This window comes from Macadamia integrifolia, chromosome 2 (assembly GCF_013358625.1).
Source record: "Macadamia integrifolia cultivar HAES 741 chromosome 2, SCU_Mint_v3, whole genome shotgun sequence".
NCBI classification, from domain to species: Eukaryota; Viridiplantae; Streptophyta; class Magnoliopsida; order Proteales; family Proteaceae; genus Macadamia; species Macadamia integrifolia.
Window position 1 is genome coordinate 12,100,048 of NC_056558.1, and position 20,395 is coordinate 12,120,442.

The 20,395-nt window shown below is 36.2% G+C and overlaps 2 protein-coding genes across 8 annotated transcripts; one reads left to right on the top strand and one right to left on the bottom strand.

Annotated features, from left to right (window-relative positions):
* Positions 1-13,212: 13,212 nt before the first annotated feature.
* On the bottom strand, positions 13,213-19,768 carry LOC122093865. Of its 7 annotated transcripts, none has more exons than XR_006144595.1 (6): positions 19,471-19,748; positions 19,245-19,376; positions 16,120-16,197; positions 14,801-14,970; positions 14,219-14,404; positions 13,213-13,552 (listed from the first exon to the last, which is right to left on the bottom strand). XR_006144595.1 is itself a non-coding variant. In XM_042664414.1 (3 exons), exons 1-3 carry the CDS (start codon positions 19,707-19,709, stop codon positions 13,537-13,539), a joined length of 387 nt encoding a protein of 128 aa, XP_042520348.1. In that variant the 5' UTR covers positions 19,710-19,768; the 3' UTR covers positions 13,213-13,536. The 7 variants fall into 7 exon arrangements, 1 of the variants encoding a protein (XP_042520348.1); XR_006144593.1 differs by having other exon boundaries at positions 14,219-14,584; positions 19,471-19,746; XR_006144591.1 differs by lacking the exon at positions 14,219-14,404 and having other exon boundaries at positions 13,328-13,552; positions 19,471-19,732.
* Positions 16,378-17,017, top strand: LOC122093857 (probable disease resistance protein RF9). Its single transcript, XM_042664405.1, has 2 exons — positions 16,378-16,760; positions 16,898-17,017. Exons 1-2 carry the CDS (start codon positions 16,378-16,380, stop codon positions 16,920-16,922), a joined length of 408 nt encoding a protein of 135 aa, XP_042520339.1. The 3' UTR covers positions 16,923-17,017.
* Positions 19,769-20,395: the final 627 nt, after the last annotated feature.

The following is a 20,395-nucleotide window of genomic DNA, read 5'->3' on the forward strand; positions in this document are numbered from 1 at the left end:
TCTCATAGATTTAGGTCAGTATTGTTATCGATATTGGTATTGACCTGGATGATATGGGTCACTCTTGCCCTTGTTTAAAAAATAATAATAATAAATATATATATATATATATATATTAAAACGATATGGTAATTGATTTGAATCGATCACATATTGGTATCAGTCTCAACTGATACCAATACTGTTACCTGAAACCATGGTGGTGGTGTGGTTTTGGGGCTAGGCCATCCCCTCCCACTCGGCTGATTCATTGTAGGTTGGGATTGAGATTTAACTCGACTAAATTTTATCTCAACTAAATTGTCAACTATCAATTTAAGTACTCAACTCAACTTAAGTTAGAGAAAACTTTTATATAATCATATTTATGACAGAAATTTTAACTTTAGGCAAGAAGGGCTCCAATCTTACTCCTATATACAACGGAAACTCTTAAACACAAAAATTGGACGCTATAAAGTCATCAAGACATTCTTCATCTCCTAGGTTTTAACTCTAACACATCTTTCCAAATGATAACACAAACCTTTGAAAAAACCAACATCAATTAACATTTATCTAGTTTTATAAACTATGTATTTTTTAAGGATTGAAAACAAAAAAAAAAAAAAAAAAAAAAATGGTTTATACACACCCATTATTCTTTTACAGTGTGAGTTGATGTGATTATTTGGACTCTAAGTTAGCGAGGTCATGGTCTAAATTGACAACGTTTAAAATTTAAAAGTCGAATTCAATCAAAAAGCTTCTTGTACATTGATATGTGTCCCTATATATGTCTAAGCATAATTAATGTTTTCTTACAACAAATGTGCACTCTTCCATAATCCCAAATTTCAAAGCTCAGTCTTATAACGCAGATATTGAATTCTTACATAGTTGAAACTTTTAACAGGGCACCTATTGGTCTATTTGTGGATAAATTTTTATCAACTTACCTCATGATAGTTGTTGGTTTTTAAAGTAGACATGTCAGAAAAGTTCCTCTTAGAAAATTTCTACATACTAGGAGATGTAGGGACGGCAAGAGAGCGTGATCGAGAGCCTGATTGTGCAACAAATACATTTAGGGGTAGACACATTTCCCACCCACTATCATTTAAGACACAAAATTGGTACTCTTGGAAGCAAAAATGACACATGTCTATTGTTGACTGTTGTTGGCTCGAGGCCGCGTTAAGGATAGGGCTCCCTAAATTTAATACATGGTGGGCCAAGGCTTTTATCCTTGTGTTGGACAAGAATTGAACCAGGCTTGGCTGACTTGGTTCAATGGTTCATTACCCTTGGCAGATCGGGATCCTCTATAGTGGGATATTTCATTCATTGCACATCTGACAGTTGGAAGAATCCAAAGATGCATCTTAGTGCATCAGAATGCAGAATGCATTCTAAAATTTTTTACAAAAACATCCTTTATAGTGAGTGCGATGATATAATGATCATCAAATGACTGAGAGAACCTCAGAACTCATGCTCGAATGCTTTCAATCATTCAATACTCACTACGCCGGTGCCCTCACTATAAACAATAATCACTCAAAAAATTCCCAACCATCGAATATACCCTAAATATCATGCCACGTTGCATAAGAACCCCACCCCCATTGAAGTGATCTATAGTGGAAGGGTAGCAGTTAAAAGAGTTGACGAAACACTCCAGTCAAAAGGCATTTCTCTCTCTTGTCTTTTGGCGGCGGCTAAGCTCAAATTGTCAAACAGGTGACGTGTGATGAATCGCAATGATTAGTTAAGAAAATAAGAGGCTACGTTCTTTCTTCCTCAGCTTCCATAATTAGTCTTCATAATCAAAAAATAATAATTAAGATTTAAAAACCCTAAAACCAACACTCTCATTCTAGATAAACAAGTTTAGCTAGAATGAGTTTTTTTATTTATTTCTCTCCTACTATACAATAACCAGAAGTCCTTAAAGCATTTTACTTAACCATAACAAATGAACAAGGCAGGAAAAGAACCTGGGCCTCCTATAATTTCTTCCCTGATTAGGTGGGACTTGGAGTATTACTTTTCTAACAAGGGATTGACTGTAACACAACTCTCCCTTCCAATTAGCAAATCCATTAATTAACCTTAGTAACTTAATTAAGTGTTTGTTTCAAATTAATTCCAAACACGTGTCAATGAACCGACATCACCACATGGACTGAAAAATTGGAATTGGACATAGGATTGGCCTCCATCAATTTCAATTTGATTTACTTCGAAATCAGAATTGACTAGGACCCTAGAAATTGGAACTGAGATTTTTTCAAAGATCTATGAATTTTTTTTAAGTTTTGATTCAAAACAGTTATAGATTTTACTACAAGAGATAAGTTTCATTTGTTTGGTTACTCTAATAATTAAAATAGAAAAAAAAAAAGTTTACCAAAAATTATAGATCAAAGAGCATTCATGATCGATTCCAAAATAGGTTGTAGAAATCAATATTGTTTAGAATCGAAGACGATGATAGATTCCAATATGATTACTGAAACCGTGACTCAACAGTTGATTTTTTTTTTTTCTTCTTATTCTGATGAATTGAAGATGATGTTGAGAAGGATGTGTGGCAAAACTAGGAAGAATAAAGTAAGGAGTTTTCAGATTATAGAGCTGATTTGAGAGTAATTGCGAATCATGATAATCTACGAGATAGTCATTTGAGGTGATATGACCATAATACTCAATGGAAGCCTTTGGATGTTCTAGTATAGAGTCTTTTGATTTACATTGAAGGAACTAAAAGAACCAAAGACAAACCTAAATTGACCCTAAGAAAGACATATACCAACTTAGGCATTGTATTAGCCTATTAGGTATGATTTTAAATAAAGCTGATTGGAGAGCAAGGATTCATATAGCAACAACCCCATTTAATTGGGATATGGCTGAGTTATTGTTATGATAAATTAATTAATTAGGTATTTGAATTGGAGCAACTATGAGATTACAACTTGATTAAAATAAATTTTCTCATGCTTGTCGAGTAACTGTTGAAAACATAATATAGGTAGATAATATATGTATATAGTATCTACTCTACTTGGATAGAGAAGAATATAGAAGAGAGTGAAGATGCAAAGAAAACTTCATTACCTAATCCTGCTTCTTTTGTTGGATACTACATAAAGTTTCTTATGTCATGGCATCTTTGTTAATCATATAAATAATAACAACTTATACTAGTATGAGATCATGTGATGAATGATTTAGTTTCTCAATCTGGTGACCATAATTTAAATTTATGTAGTTGGTGGGAATAATGACTACAAGTGGCAACACCATGACAAGGATGATCTACTCGAATTGGCTAGTTTTAATTCTGATTAGTTAGAATATTAACCTATAGACTGATACTTGTTAGATGGATCAATGTTGTTCCCCAGTTAGAATAAATTAAATGTCTACCATTTAGAACATAATTTATATAATCATAAAAAAATAGTTAAGGGAGAGAGCTCCACACTTTGTCAACGGAGTGATGAATCTGCATGTCACACCAATATATAGGTGTTCTGAAATAGATATCACCCTTGTCGAGCCCATATTTTCGAGAACAAGTGAAAAAATAATAAAAAATAAATGTGAGGGGGAAACTGCACCCTAGCAACATAGCAATCTTTTTCCCAATAATTAAATTCATTTTACATAGATTGCTTTGGTTGCCACTTCGAATGAGAGTCAATTTAAAATTTACATAGATTCGTAGTTGGATGGTATTTCGTCAGGGAAAAAATGGAGCCATCTTGAGTAAATGATCAAATATGAAAAAAAAAAAAAAAAGTGATCGAGGTTTTTTTTTTCCACCACACCATTGTGATTATGAAAATAGATTCGTGGGGTGAATACTTCATTATAGGTGAAAAATTGTACTGAAAATGCCTTCATGCAACCTTCCATTGGTACCACCAGTGATCGCACAAACAGATAACATTCTCTTACTCAAATAAATAATAGTTAATGTAATCATATTGTTAAATACCTTTCCTTCCAAGATTCAATCAGAACTGTCGTGTGTTTGCCTTGTAAGAATTTCAATTTAGATAAGGAATGCCGTACCATGCGCACCTTGTCCCCAGCCGGGCTTCCCGTTTGGATTTTGAATACAATCAGCACCAGGCTTTGTCTTGATTGAAAGGATGGATGGCGTGGCAATTGTAACTACTTGGATATATAGTAAATTTCTTAGCCCTTTCATGGACCAAAGATTTATCAAAAAAACAAGTGTGACCAAGGAGAATGTCAGAATGATTTTCAAAAAGAGCATATTTTGCCAACTTGGCACTTAATTAGCCCATGAAAGGGCCTTGTTTAGTGATATTTATATGGTTGACACATTCTACGGGAAGAAAAAAAATGGTTGATACTCACATTTTATGTGTTGATGATTTTTAATATCATATTTTTCACACGTCATCACACTGGAAGAGAGGAAGGGGAGGTTAAGCTTGATAATTGGAAATCGTTTTGAGACTTTTACTTGAGTTTAATGAACAAAGATAACAAGATGGTTGTACTTGCAAGACTTGCAAGTTTTACATTTAACGTTTATTTTTCGTAAACCATTTTACAAGTGATTTACATCACAAGGAGAGGGTCCCACGTCAATTGTGTGAGGATTCTTTCCCATGCCCACTCATATTAAGAATCTGTTTGCGCTTGATGCCAACCAATGTGTATTGTAACAGTACTATATTTATACTGATACCTATAACATTGCTTTAGAGTTTAGACTCAATTTTGAATTTTGTAGTATTTTGAACCATCCAATATTTCTTTCTAGTAAATCTTCATTTTTCACTAGGAATTTAGTGTTTCTTTTGCTACTGGGCCAAATACTCCATTTTACCTAAACCTTACAGGTGAGCGAGGGAGGGGGCTTGGGTTCTACTTATTCACAAAATTTCAGCTCTATCCAATCTACTAGGTAATTAGATATTTATAAATAAAGCTTTAATGAGATCCATGAACATGCATGGTAGGGTATTTAGTTGAATTCAAGTCTAAAATTCTAAACGTGGTTATTTGTATATAACTAATCCAATAATTAGTTAGACAAGCCAACAATTCATATGGCTCAAAATGGTGGATATGCTTATCAGGACGTGACCAAATACATGAATTTTGTTCATTTTTTTAAAACGGAGAAAAGAATGCTCCCTTTAGTACCTGAAGAGGCGCACATGGGCATCAATAGGGGTGGATTTTTTTATTTTATTTCACCAAGAAATGTCTTTTGCCTTTTTTAAATTATGAGAAAAAAAAAGCCTAAAAAGCAGTGTGGCTTGTGTGCCTAGACACAGGAGAGGGGCAAAATCACTACCCCACCCTTCATAAAAAGTGAAAATCTCACCATTATTGATACTTCTAGGCACTCTTTTACTGGACTGCATGCTAACATAGAAGTCACACTGCCTTTCAGGAGCCCTTTCCCTTAAATTATTCACTTATCTCATTAGAGGGCATAAAAATAAGTCATAAATGAAAATACAAGAACGTTCACGGCCCAATCCCAAACCCAGCCCTAGGCCCATCATGTTCTTATCAGCCTAAACCCAAGCAGTAGCCCTCCCAGAAGATACAGCCGAGACAAGAAAATGGGGTGATGGCCGTGTTTCCCTATCGGAGACGGTCCCCAATGGCCTCGGCCTCCATAGTCTCATTAATTACAAAAAGTTTTTTCTTTTCGAGGTCAAATGACTTTGAATCAAGTCTCTTTATAGGACCGAGTTTACCGACCGTGGCCCAACTGGGCCAATCGAGAGAGGGAGAGGGAGAGGGAGAGGGCGGACCCAGGTTTTGACTCGACCCAGAATTCAAGGAAAAAAAAAAGGAAAGGAACAGAAACAGTTTTGAAAACCGTTATGTAACAGTTTCTGAAGCTGTTCCTGCTTTAATTTTCTGTTTCTGTTTCCTTACGGTTTACGTATGTTTTGGTTTAAATTGATGGTTCTCTATAAGGAATTAGAGTTGATCCTCTTGGGTTAAGGGTTTTCGACCCTTTCGAACATAGTGAGAGTAGTTTCGGGATCTAATTTGGCATGAATGATCATTTTTTATGAAATGAGGAAGTCACATATCATCATTGAATTTTGAGTTATTGCAAACATGTTCAACAATAATAATATAATTGAATTATTAAGGTAGAAAATCAGTTTGATAATATTTTAAAAAATACCCAAACTCGCTGAGTTTATAGTGACTTGGGTAAAACGACCTAGCTAGTCTTATATCGAATGATTCATGATCGAGTCTTTATTTATTATTATTATTTTTTTTTTTTACACTGCCCAAGTCTACATGACTTTTGACCTATTTTTTCAAATTTTTAGTGACTTGCCCGAGTCAAAAACCTGGTTTTCCAACTATGATTTTTACCCAAAAGTTCTCTCAAACTTCCCTAGAAAAGGATACCTACCACAGCTTGGCTCGATGCGCTTGGGGTGGATGTTTCGTAGCTAGCCCTTTTTTTTTTTAATTTAATAAGAGAAAAAGAGATATATTACTAAGAAAAAGAAGGAGAACATTAAAAAAAGAAGAAGAAGAAGAAGAAGAACAAGAAAGAAAGAAAGATGATCAGTTCTCGCCCTAACCACTTACTGATTAGAAATTAAGATCAATAATCTTTACTGTTTAACCAAAGAAACCGACATAAATTGTTTGGAGATAGTGCTGATATCTAACAAAAAAGAGAACAAATCCCATGTCCAATGCTCCTTAATTTCAGGCCTATAAGAGAGTCACTAACACTTCATAATCAATCCAAATGGTAACAATAATGAACCCTAATTGCTTGGCCTTTTGCAACCCTTTGAGAACTCCTTTTGCTTCTGAATTCTACGAGCTTCCTGCATAACTAGAGTTCAAGAAAACAAAAATCAGATCTTTCTCATAGAAAATAACTGACACGCAACATGCATCTCCTAAAACCAATGACTTTAAGATCTTTTATCAAGTTATTAATATAAGAAAGGTTTTGAAAAGGGTTAAGCTGACACTTGTTAACAACCGCCTAACACAGATGGTGAGCTGTGGTGTGCAAAAAACCCATGCTCACCGAGAGGTCTCAAGTTGGAGCCTCCTGATTGTTATCTACTTCCCTCTCTACCTTAAAAGAAAAAAAAAAGCTAAACACTTGTGCAGAGCACACTGATTTTGAGCGAACCCCAAAAAAAAGAAAAATTGAAGGCAAAAATCGATAAAAAGAAAGAGAAATCCAATTTAGATGCATGAAGTTGAAGAGATGAATTTACCATAGCATCCACAATTTTAGAAGCAGAAAGGTGTTCAGTCCTCAAGCACAACAGACCAGCTGCCCAAATACGTTTAGGAAAGGAACAAGAGATAAAAAGATGCCAACATGTTTCCTTTTCAGATCCACAAAATATATCAGTATTTAAGAAGTGTAAATCACCTTTGGTACTCAAACCATTCTTTAGAAGCTTCCACACAAGGTATTTGAACTTGGGATGGAACCTAGGTTTCCACAAAAGAACCCACAGGGAAAACCTATAGTACTCTTGGGAGGAAGTAGGTATTATAGAGGATAGAAAACTAGCCGCATAGAGAGGACAGAAGAAAATATCCTCATGGGTAATATTGGCTAAGGGAATGGACAGGTTCTTAGGATGGTGGCTGGGACATTGTAGGGTCATCATGGGCAGTAAGTAACATCAAGAGCAATGGGGTTTGAGAGACTTTCTGAAATGGTGACAGAAGAGTGGCGGGGTTGCTGGGTTGGTAATGGGATCTGGGTAAGTATGAAGGTGACGAAGAAATGGTAGATGGTGAAGGTGAGTTAGAATTAAGTCTTTGGTAAAGCTAGGGTTGGGAAGAGGGAGGAGAGGTTCGTGAAAGGGCAGTGGCTGGAGTCCGATTTGGTGGTCTCTGAATTTGTATTGCAGTGGCCTTACGAGTTGTAGGTGGAGGTGGTGGTGGTGGAGTCTTCAAACAAGAGAGCCAGAAGCGGAAGGGCTGTCTACTGCTCTGTCTAGGCATGAGTATTGGTTTGTAATTGAATAGCTTTGGCTTTGGGTTGTGGTATGAGAGTGAACGTAAAGATATGGAGCTTATAAAGGCAATGGGTTGAAGCTATTTTTTAAATCAATACATGTAAACGCTTCTTTTGATGGCATAACGGGTCTGAGACTCACCATGACTTTCAAAGAATGATGTAAACAATTTAAAGTTATTTATAAAAAAGAAAAAGAAAAAAACAATTTCAAGTGCATTTTGTGATCCACCATATGGGCACATCAGCCATGCCAAGACACCAATTGTGCTGTTGGTGACTTTGCAGTGTGAATGTACGTACGTACATAGTGGAAAGACACATTTACAAGAGTCTGGTTTTTCTACCCATTTGGGATGCCTTCTCACTTTGGGTTGAGAATTCGGACTCTCTATACATATCCAAGTTTGCTTTGATGACAAGTGGGGTGGGGTTCACATAAATACTATTATTATTAGGATACCTTATACGAAGGGGAGAGGGAGGACAAATTTATTTATTTATTTTTTTTTTAAGAAGGGAGGATAATTTAGAGACCGTGTGAACTTGTGCCTTTTGTTTTTTATCAATATCGGCGCCTCGCTGACCCGGTATTAGTTGATTGGTACGATTAAGAGGAAAATGGTAAAAAATTAAATTTTGTACAATAAAGTATTGTATGGTAAAAAAATTTAAGCAACTAAAAAAAAAAAAAATAGAAACATGTATGAAATACATATTAATATAAGGGAAAATGTTGGGTATGCCGCCGATATCAAGTATGCTAGCATCCATTGTGTCTATCTCTCTTTTCTCTTTTTTTTGAAATGACCCACATATCCTTCCTGAATGATATTCCATCATATGTTCCTATTGGTGCTATCCGCTAGCATACTTGATATCGGTGGTATACCTATCCCTCTCTCTTAATATAAATATATCTTTTGGTGGGCATGGAGGTGGTGGTGGTGATGTTGGTAATGATGGTTGAAGTTGTATTGGAGTTGTTTGTATTTTTGTAAAACTTTTGTAATATACACACTAAATCTCTCTTGTGAGTAGGAATCAGAGAGATAAGCGAGACTACTCATTTTTTGAGTGTATTTGAGGCCATTGGAAATAAGAAGGCTAGATGTTGTTTTAGAATTAATGAACCATTGAATCGACAAAGTAAAAACAACCATAATTCCAACAAGGAAGCAATGCAAATAAACAATTTGGGAAAAGAAAAAAAAAGATATTTGCCTCGGGAAACGTGTGGTTCTGAGTTCAACTCATCTTACCTCCTTGGGACCATTCACACAGGGTGTTTAGTACTCTTCACTGTTTTAGGTGAAAGTTGAATGATTATCACTTAGACTCGATATGCCCGGTCCATGCAATTATAAGTCAGTATAGGCTTGCAGGTTTAGTCAAGCCGAAGGCTTGGATACCCGTTGTTAGCATAAAATTAATTTAAAAAAAAAAAACGAATTTAGTTATAAACTTCAAGATAACTCTATTCATGCCAAAATGACCCTTATATAAGAACAATAGATTACAATGAAGAAGGAAACGAGAAAAAATAGGAAACTAATATCCCTAAATCATGCACATAACTTTGGAGGCTCGGTACACCCCTTAAATGTCCATGCCCCAAATTGATGTTCCCATAACTCGTCATTTGGACAATCAATTTGTTATAAATCTATAACTCTACCCAAATCAAAAGTTATGACACTTCACATTTAGACTAAAAGTCAGTTTCTTTGATCTGATCGGGTGGATTTTTGCAGTCTAGCCGATCCATGAATTCCTTCAAGATTTTCCCTACTATCACATTTAAAAAGTGAGTTATCACCATATAAATGTAGGATAAACACTCTATAATAAATTTTTTTAATCATGTCTTATCTAATAAATGTAGAGAAATGATCAATTCACTTAAATATTTACCTTGTCTGTGTATATTTCTATTCATGTTTTTCACCATTATTTTTCTTTATCACTTAACTCTCAACTATTGACCTTGTCATTACAAAGTGGGTCGATTTCTTCCTTTCTTACTTGTCATATTCTTCATTTACTCTTTCCTTGCTAGTTTTCTGTTACTTTTTAAGAGGAATAAATGTGATACACCCAAAGACGGTCTATTTTCTTTAAAAGAAATAAATTATTATTATTCTGTGACTTACCTAGTGCTAGTATACTATAATCTATTATCAACCAGCTCCATCTGGGGGAGGCAATTCTATGCCCAACCACCTAACCAAGCAAGTGGCCAAACCAAGATAGGTGAATATTTAGGTTTGGGTTTGGGTGATTGGTCAATAATTAGGTATAGCCCAAAGCCACCAAAGGCCCAATAATCGTCCTTTAGTTTTACTAAAATGACTTAAATTTATAGGAAAAGCTTGGACACGCGGCCAATGTGTACAACCCTCTCAAACTCTTTCTTCTCTTTTACATATAGACCCCTTGTAAATAGTTGTACTGGGATTTAAATCCTCTGTGGTGAGCGGTGAGTGGTGAGTGGTGAGTGGTGATGAAGATCCAATGGTTAAGAGGGTTCCGGCATTCATCCCAGCTTTTGGATCTTCACTACCTCCTCGTAGAGGATTTTTGTGTATTATACGATATCATCTTTGGTGATTTGTTACATGGGTCAGGTATCGTTGCATGTGCCTAATGAAAGGAATCTCTAAGGCTAGCTCCTTGGAATTTCTCAACTCTGGATTGAATTGGACTCTAAAGCAATGGTGATAGCAGTTCAGTCTAAAACCTTATCATTGTTTGTTCTGCAATACTGAAACAGTATCTCATTCATTATCTTTGCTCGACGATATCCCACGTTTTAGGGAAGTTAATGTCATTGTAGACTTTTTAGCAAAGGATGCAGCAAAACATGATAGGACAGGCTCCTTTTCTTCTTTCCCATCCCATACCAAGGAAGAACTATTGCATGGTACTCTATTGAGACCTCGATATAGATTTTGATCCTTGTGACTAAGTTTTCTCTAATGATGGCAATGCCGAAGGTGGAGATTACTTTTCACTCTTTTGTGAGCTGTATTTTTTTTTTTTTTTTTTTTCCTCTTATTAATAAAATCTTGAGAATCTTCTAGAGAAAAGAAATTGTGGTTGCATCAGGGTTTACCCTTGGTCTGAACCGTAAAACCAAACTGGTTTACGGGTTCCTTATTAGCCAAAAAAAAAAAAATTTTGATCTTGTTGGCAAGGTGTGTAAATCCCCTCCCTCAATTAATATTTGCGACCGGTTCTATGTTTCACTTTTAGACTGGTAAACCTGAACCCCACCTAAACCCAATTAATTTTCTTATTAACGTATGGAATGGAACTGTTTTCCTTAAGAAAATGATCATTAACGTATGAAATGGAATTATATATATATATATATATATATACTGGCCGTGACAACAAAGTCACTACTCATCCTGTCTCTGCTACATAGTCACCCACTCAGCTCAGTCTGCCATGAAAGATTCAAACTGAGGCTATGAGCTTCTATTCAAATCAAGGTCTTTTACAAAAGAGACTCATCACCTTATGGAATGGGATTTACTTTAACAGGAAAATGAGTCAATTGATGAGGGAACTTTGATTCAAAAGTCAAGTTCATTTTTGTTTCTAATGTCGCGAGTCTCGTGGCAACAACCAACAACAGTTGGTGACACACTTCGGTGCCTTACTTATTCCCTGAATTCAGTTTTGGGGTTTTGCTACTGTAGAGAATTCGGCTAGCTAGTTTTACTCCTTCAAACACAAAGATAACATTTTTTTTTTTTGTAATTTATTTAAAAATTGAAAAAGAAAAGGGAAAGAATATGTCTTTCAAATGACTTTGTCCAATCCTATTCTATCATGACTCTGACTTTGACTAATAAAGCTGATTTTTTTTTTTTCTTTTTTGATAGAAGGGTAAGTATGTAACATCCAGTATGAACCAAAAGAGTAGATACCTCCCTTTCCTTTCCATTGCAATTGTTCTAATCCAACCAGTTTGATCTATTAAATTTACAATCACAGAGGCCATAAACTTGTTGTCTGTTAATCTCTACTATTGCAAATAAGTCATGAACAAGAATCATAAAATTCAATCAAATTTTCAATAAATTGGACTTCCATATATAGACTTGGTGGATGGTTTCAAACCATCATAACGAACCTATTATTGGAAAATGAAAAATCTTGCATCCCACCAAATAACAACATAATTGCAATTCAGAGTAGTTTCCCACCTCGAAAGCTTGAAATTTAATTTCATACTTTGCTCATTACCATGACAGATCCCCAATCCTGGCCAATCTGATACCAATCCACTGGTAAAGTATAAGGGTAAAGTGATTCAAAATACCATTCAAGGAAGAAAAAAAACTTATAAGGGTTTATGAACCCAAGGTTGGTGGATGAATAGTTCTCCATGGCCGACGGAAAACTTTCTCCTTAAATGTATTAGTAGACACATTTTTGATAGTCCAGTATTGGAGGACTGTTTACCCAGTAAGTGGACATCTAATAATTGTTCCAATGTTCTATCCACTAAAAACTAGAACCATTTTCACAATGTATTGCAGGTCATTTCAATACACACCACACCATCTATCTTCACAAACTCCAACATAATAAAAGTTCAAATCATAGTCAAAGTCATCACAGATTGGTCATGCAACGGTTGCCACTCTAGCCTCTCTGTGGAATCCGAGGATCATGAGTTAAGACCTAGTTTGGGTGTTAAGAAATGAATAGAAAATAAAAAATAAATTTAAAAAGAAAGATAAATACATTAATCAATTATTATATCATGATGGTATCTTTTCATCATAATGTAATAATAGGCTTGGGTGTCTATCTCTCTCCACAAATTCTTTTGTTTTCTTTTCTTTTTATTCATTTCTTGACAACCAAACTAAGCCTCAAAGAAAATGAAATTTACAGTTTTCCGTATAAGGATTGGTCCCAAGTGATTTTGATCTAGATCGGATTGGAATCATTCTGGATAACTCGGAATCAATGACTTAATGCCTTATAGGGTTTCTCCGTAGAAGGATCAGACAAGCCGGTTCTAGTCATGAAGCAAAGTATGAAATTAAATTTAGCTTTTAAGGTGATCTCCAGCAAGAATCATCCATATCTTTCAGGCAAGATACCACTCCAACCTGCAATTATGTAGTTATCTGGTGGGGTGTGAAATTTTTCAATAGAAGAGTCATTTAAGATGGTCTGAAACACAGGATCCACCAAGTCTATGGAAGTCCAACCTATTGACAATTTGACTGAAGTTTATGGTTCTTGTTCATGACTTATTTGTAATTGCATAGAACAGACAAGAAGTTTTATGATCAAGTTTCTGATTTAGGGAGAAAAAAAAGTTTATCTTTTTTATTGTAACCTGACAGACCAGATTGGTTAGACTACAACAGTTGCAGTGGAAAGGGACATAGATCAGGCAGAGAATCACTATTATCCACTTTATCTTTTGTAGAGAAAGCAGCACAAGTCTTCTGGTTCATACTGGATGTTACAGACCTCTCCTTCTATCTTCACAAAACTCCAGCCCTGTAATGGAAAGTGGAAGACAAAGTCAAGTCATGATAGAATTGGATTGGACTAACTAAAAGTAATGGAAGACAGAGTCTTTCCTTTTTCTTTTCAATTGTTAATAAATTACAAGAACGTCATCTTTCTGTTAAAGTGGAAACACTAGCCGAATTCTCTTACAGTTGCAAACACAAGTATAAACAGGGTATTGGTTACCCCAAAACTGAAGTCAGGAAGCAAATAAGGCACTAGTTTCTGCACAAAAATTAAGCCACTGTCTCTCAAGAGATTACGCAAAAGTTGAGACTTTGTTGAGTTTTGTTGCTATAAACTCAATCCACAAGAGTTTCTAAATGGCTGAGACTCTGTTGAGTGGTGTTGCTAAAAAATTGGCAGAAATAGCAGTCACAAGTGTAGTGGCAGAAGTGCAACTTCAACTTGGCACTGATGACAACATCAGGTTCATCAAGAACGAGCTTTCTAGCATCAAAGCCTTCTTAAGGGATGCAGAGACCAAAAGTTTAAGAGGGGATCCTGTCGCCCATGAGTGGGTGTTACAGGTTAGAGATGAAGCATACAGAGTTGAGGGCGTTATTGAAGAGTTCTTTCTTCAAATGGAGATCCTCAATTCAAGAAGACGACATATGGGTTGTCTTGATATCAAGTGTTTCATCTATTACATACCTTCCCACTTCAAGCAGCGAGTACTTTGCCATCAATTCCACTCTCAGATTGAAATTATCAGGAAGGATGTAGAAGACATATCCAACAGAAGGTTGCGATATAAAATTCAAGAAGGGTCTAACAACGGTTACACTGCCGAAACAAGTATCGATCATCTTGGTGTATCTTCCCCTTTTTATGAAGAAACTGACATCATAGGCATTGACAACATTGTTAGGCAACTACAAGAAGAGTTGCAGAAAGAGGAAGAACCCAATCAACGCTCAATTGTTTCACTTGTTGGCATGGCAGGGTCAGGGAAAACCACTATCGCAAAGAAAGTCTTCACTAGCATCAAGGGGCAATTTGAATGTAGCGCATGGGTACCTGTGTCTCAAAGATTTGAATTGAGAAGGATCTTAAAACGCATCCTAGAAGAACTTCACAAAAGTAGAAATGAGGCACCTCCTAGTGGCATGGAACAGTGGTCAATTTTGAACTTCGAAGAGATGATTTGCAATTACTTGCAAGGTAAGAGGTACATACTTGTCCTTGATGATATTTGGGATGTGAATGCTTGGGAAGTAATAAAAAAATCCTTACCTCGTAATGTTATTGCTAGAGTTGTAATCACAACTCGTATAATGGATGTTGCCTCTCCTTTGGGCGAAAATAATTATGTACATCATGTTGAGAAACTGAATTTTGAGTTTTCTTGGGAGCTCTTTTGTAGAAAGGCATTTAATGGTCCTCCGGGAAGTTGCCCCCATTACCTGCAAGAAATTGGGCAGAGCTTGGTTAGAAAGTGTGATGGCTTACCACTCGCAATTGTGGCTATTGGTGGCCTCATGTCGAGGAAGGGAACTAATCCAATAGCATGGGATGATGTTCTACAGAATCTTGATTGGGAATTGAACTCCCATCAAGATCTTAATAGACTAAACAATGTTCTATTGACAAGCTATGATTATTTACCTTATGCTCTGAAATATTGTTTCTTATATTGTGGTTTATTCCCGGAGGACTCTTCAATCAAAAGATCAAGGTTAATTCGTATGTGGGTGGCAGAAGGTTTCATTGAAGGCCCCAATGGGAAGACCTTTGAGGAAGTTGCAGTTGACTACTTTGCACAACTCGTGAACAGGAATTTGCTACAATCTACTATTTCTCATGAATGGGAGTTGAGGTGGGTTGCATGTTCTGTACACGATCTCGTACGAGACATGGCTGTTCAACTATCTAGAACAGAAGAGTTTGGAGCAGTCTTCAAGATCCAAGACAATAACTTCTTTAGAAGGGGGTATCGTTGTGCATGGTCGCATAATAGTGAAGCATCTAATATTCCATCGGCGGACATGGCCTATCGACAAGGGTTGGAACATCTTCGCTCTTTCCTCGTGTTCCAGGATGAGATTCAATCTGCTGCTTTGCGCAAACTGATTTTGAATATGAAGTTTTTGAAGGTATTGGATTTATCAGGCACTAACATTAAGCATTTGCCAAATGAAGTCGGTGATTTAATTTACTTACGGTATTTGGGCTTGGGGTGGACAAAGATTCATGAGCTACCATTATCTATTAACAAATTATACAATTTGCAAACACTAGATGTTCGGAATACAAAGGTTGAAAGTCTTCCCCCTAGAACATATATAGCAACATTCAAGCAATTAAGGCATCTCCTCATGTTTAGTGCAAGTAGAAGTGAAGAGGAACGAGATATTGTAGTTCATATTATGGGAGGATCTAGTAGAAGAATAGGTAATAACCTAAGTAATTTGCAAACATTGTCAGCGGTCGATGCCAATGAGTGCTTTGTAAGTCAACTTGGATACTTAACCGGGCTCAGAAAATTAGGTATTAGAAAAATGAGAACAGAATATTGTACAGAGATATGTGCCGCAATCAAAAAGATGAAATACCTGGGTACACTAATGATAGCTGCTTCGGATTTTGATGACATCTTGGATTTGGAAACAGTGTCGCAGCCTCCACGTTACCTACAGAAGTTAAAGTTATTTGGGAAATTGAAAGGGTTGCCACATTGGATTGGTGGCCTTAACAGTGTCCACACAATTGTGTTAGTGTACAATGAATTAAGTGAAGACCCACTTAGCATTTTGGCAAAATTACCTAATCTGGAAAGACTCTGGTTGGCAGCCGCTTACAAAGGAAGACAGATGAGTTGGGTCAGTGATGCCAGGAGCAAAGAAGGGTTTCCCAAACTCAGATCTTTAGTTATCCGGGAACTTAATGAATTGGAGGAGTTTGATGAGATACAGGAGGGTACGATGCATCGCCTATATGATTTCACAATTGTTGAATGCCCAAATTTAAAGAAGCTGCCCAGTGGCATTCAGCACCTCAAATTTCTCCACAATTTGGAACTTGGAGATATGCCTGAGGATTTGTCCAAGAGACTACGCAACTGTGACAGTGAAGCAAGAGAGGGTGGTGAGGACCATTGGATGGTTCAACACATTCCCAATATTTGGATTACCAAGCGAGAAATTCTCGACGGTCCAATCATCTCCTTTGAAAACATCGGTCATGCTGGACACAAGTACGTTTCACATATCACATACCTCAACTCTTTCTTACCAAAATGGTTTGAGTCTTGATCAAGGCATCTACTAACATCTGGATTTTTTTTTTTTTTTGGTTACCCCACCCCGCCTTTACCTACATTTTGATTTAAAGGAACAAGGCAAACGATCAAAGATAAAGAGTGGAAGGGAAACAAAACATGTCTGAGCAAATCAAGTGGATCAACTTTGGATTCCCACAATAAAAATCTGCTTGAAAGGGATTGGATGAAGCTCCTAGATGGTACACCTCTCTCCTCTCTTTCTATGTCTCTGGATTTTATTTGGTTTAAATTTTACTGCCTTCCCACAAGCATTTTGATTTCTAATTTCATTGCCTTTCCACAATGAAAATCCCTTCAGTACGCCAATGTGTGAATGTGGTTGGGTATATGTCAAGCATTACTAGGAATCTTAGATTCCTCCTCTCTTTTATTTATTTATTTTTTATCTCCCCCCCCCCCCCCTTTTTCCTACTTCAGGGAATACCCAAAACAGAAGAATACAATTATCACTACTAAACACCTTCAAATGTTCAATGATAATGAACCCAAGGCCTTCCATTTCTGTCATTCTGTGTGGTGATTGTGGTTGCCTCCAACAAAATTAAAGCAACTCTAAAATTCAGCATAAAAAAATGGGTTAGTAGAGATGAAGATTCTAGTTAATTTTTATTCGATGAAGAATCATGAACATCCATAGCTTGACTTTTTAAATAGATGAACTTACTCATTTTGATCAGACCTCTTTACCAGTGCTCTATTTTTCACCTGCTCCCACCATGCACACTTCAAATTAAAACAATGCTTTTTATCATAGAAAGCTTTCCCACCTCTATTGTCTCTATTTCCAAAGGTATATGAATACCATATGATTCTTATCGCACAAAACTTGCTCCACCTCCTTTTTTTTATATCGCAATCCTCAAAATGCTTTCACCTTTGTTTCTGTGTTCAATCTCCTTATCAAGTAGCATCATCTACCATGGCTTCAAAAGATTCATCTGTTTTTCCTATTTGAATTGATTTGTCAAAAACCCAATTCGATACCTCCCCTCAAGTGCTACTATAATCAAAAGTTGTTGCAAAAACCATAAGTTCTTGAGAAGGCACCTTAGCAGAAATGTGGTCTTTAATTATGAGCATTACCATCTGAAACCAAATCAGGTGCATCTATATATGAGATGGCAATCACTAGAAAATTCTGCTATTTCTATGATCTCTTTCCAATAACTCAAGAACCAAAGAATAAAGGAGTGTTGTGTCTCCCAACCATTTGTTTTCTATATCCTTCCAAGCCTTGAGGCTTTTGGTTATTAGAACACAAGGGAACAATGGGCCGAATTTCTTGAGGCAACTTCTAAGGACTGACCATTACAGGGAGATCAATGGTGTTCAAAACCTGGATGTAATTTAGAATTTCACTGTTTATTCAAATTCGGTGATATTAGTCAGTTTTTCTGTGCCTTCTGAAGTCTCTCAACATGTCCTATTCACTCTCAGAAACCAAAAAGTATTGCAGAACCAGACTTTCTCTACAAACATTGACACCGCCCTCGGCTGTTCTAGGGGCTTGTGGAGGAACTAGATATGTCACATGACAATGAGCATCTGGAGACCAGGGTCTCCAACACTACCATGTTGATCCACTCCAGCCATCGTTACATGCTCTGATGTTTTCACTACTCTGCTGAAAATAACACATTAAGATCAATCGTCGTCTATTAGCCGTAAAATTAAGAAGTCCTCCCTTATTGACACAAATTCATGTAACTTTCCTATAAGACATCTCTCTAGCTATCCTTTCCAATTTCACTCAAAATACTTTGAAATGACAAGTGAAAAAGATGTACCCACAGTGCCAACCAGATGGCCTTTCTGCAAACTCCTCAGTCATGGTATTTACTTCTAAAGATGCTCTTTAACAGAATTCTAGGATCCCCTATTCATTATACAAGAACACCATTCTATTTACAGATAAAAGTGTTTAGAGGTGCAATAGCTATGGCTCTCTTTGATATAATTTCTATTTGTATGTATAATTGTTTATGAAAAAACATTTATGAGAATACATTACAGAACATAGATAATAATCGTTTGGGTATCACCAGACATAATATATTATAGAATGAGAAATGGGTTTGATACATCAATGAACAAAATAAATTCTCAAACTTTTGATTCCTCTATTCCATTGCACAATTTCATCAAACATGTGAGACGCATTACATGCTCAAGGCTTTGACAAGGAGTGGAAGTCATTTTGTAACCGGGTGAAGGAGCGTAGCCATATCCAATTTCCCAAAATAAACCAGGTCTGAACAGAATTGCATCTAGTTGATAAACAATCTCATCATTCTCTACACACTAGTAGCTCAGGTTTAATAAAGGGGAAAAAAAGCCCAGCTCACAATTCACCAAAGTGAGTCAAGTCTCAATCGAATAGCACCGAATTGAACTAACCTTTCGAAGAGGATTTCCCAGAGCAAAGCGGTGATCCTCTTGTGAAGGGCTTCGAGAACAGTCCTGGGTCGGAGCTTCTTCAAAATAGTAAGGCCCCTTCTTCTCAATGACAGAATTTGTTTTTCGTGGCCACTGCGAAAATAGAAATACATCAGATAAATATAAACATAAATCATACCAAAGATAGCCTAACTGAAGGTAACTTTCACTTTCTCGCTTTACTGACCCTAAAGAAATCCGGCTCTTCTCATGGGCAGCTATCAGGTCAAACGTCATATGCCTAGGCGGTGATCCAACCGTTCCTGACGCTTTGTTTTTCACGTATTTGCTAACACCTTGTTCTCTGTAATCACCACCTAAACACATGATGCTCGTCAAAATAGCTATGAGCCGACTTGAACAATGATAGCTTGGGAGAAGAGTTGAATGATGACTTGAAGTGGTGATTGAGCTTTCTCTTCGCATTTATGTTTGGCTTGTAAGAAAGTATTTTCGACTTTTCCTTTTTTTTTTTTTTAAGTTTTTATACTGGCACCTTGATGTTTCTGTGGTTAATCACTCACAATGAACCACAAAGACGACTATGTTCTGATAACTGATGGATTTTTTTTTTTTTTTTTTTTGGTACAGATTGAATTGCCGCAAGTATTGCTCGATGATACACATTTTAGGGTTTTTTTTTTTTTTTTGGCCCTTTTGGGTATAAACTTGTTAGAATAATTTCAGGTCAATATTTCTTTACCTAAATGAGATTATTATTTTTTTTTTAAATAAAAGTTGTATGCTGGACTATATGCCTTTGTGTGGTTTGTGAACAATAACCTATAGAGTCTGTAATTGATATTATATTAAAATTCATCTAATGCCAATGTAATTTTTTACGATGTTGTGATATGACTTAGGGATGAGCTTCTACTTCAGTGGTATTACTAAGCAATTAGGCTTCAACGAATAATTTCAGGTCAATATTTTTTTACCAAGATGAGATGATTTTTTTTTTAAATAAAAGTTGTGTGCTAGACTATATGCCTTTGTGTGGTTTGTGAACAAAACTTATAGAGTCTATAATTGATATTATATTAAAATTCATCTAATGCAAATGTAATTTTTTACGATGTTGTGATATAACTTAGGGATTAGCTTCTAGTTCA

Bases quoted from the DNA above. Each gene is read 5' to 3' on its own strand.
- LOC122093857 (XM_042664405.1), top strand. From the start codon at position 16,378: ATGAGTTGGGTCAGTGATGCCAGGAGCAAAGAAGGGTTTCCCAAACTC. The intron at 16,761-16,897 runs GTACGTTTCACA...TTTGATTTAAAG, and splicing joins ATCGGTCATGCTGGACACAA to GAACAAGGCAAACGATCAAA.
- LOC122093865 (XM_042664414.1), bottom strand. From the start codon at position 19,709: ATGCGAAGAGAAAGCTCAATCACCACTTCAAGTCATCATTCAACTCTT. The intron at 19,377-19,470 runs GTCAGTAAAGCG...CTATTTTCGCAG, and splicing joins AAGAGCCGGATTTCTTTAGG to TGGCCACGAAAAACAAATTC.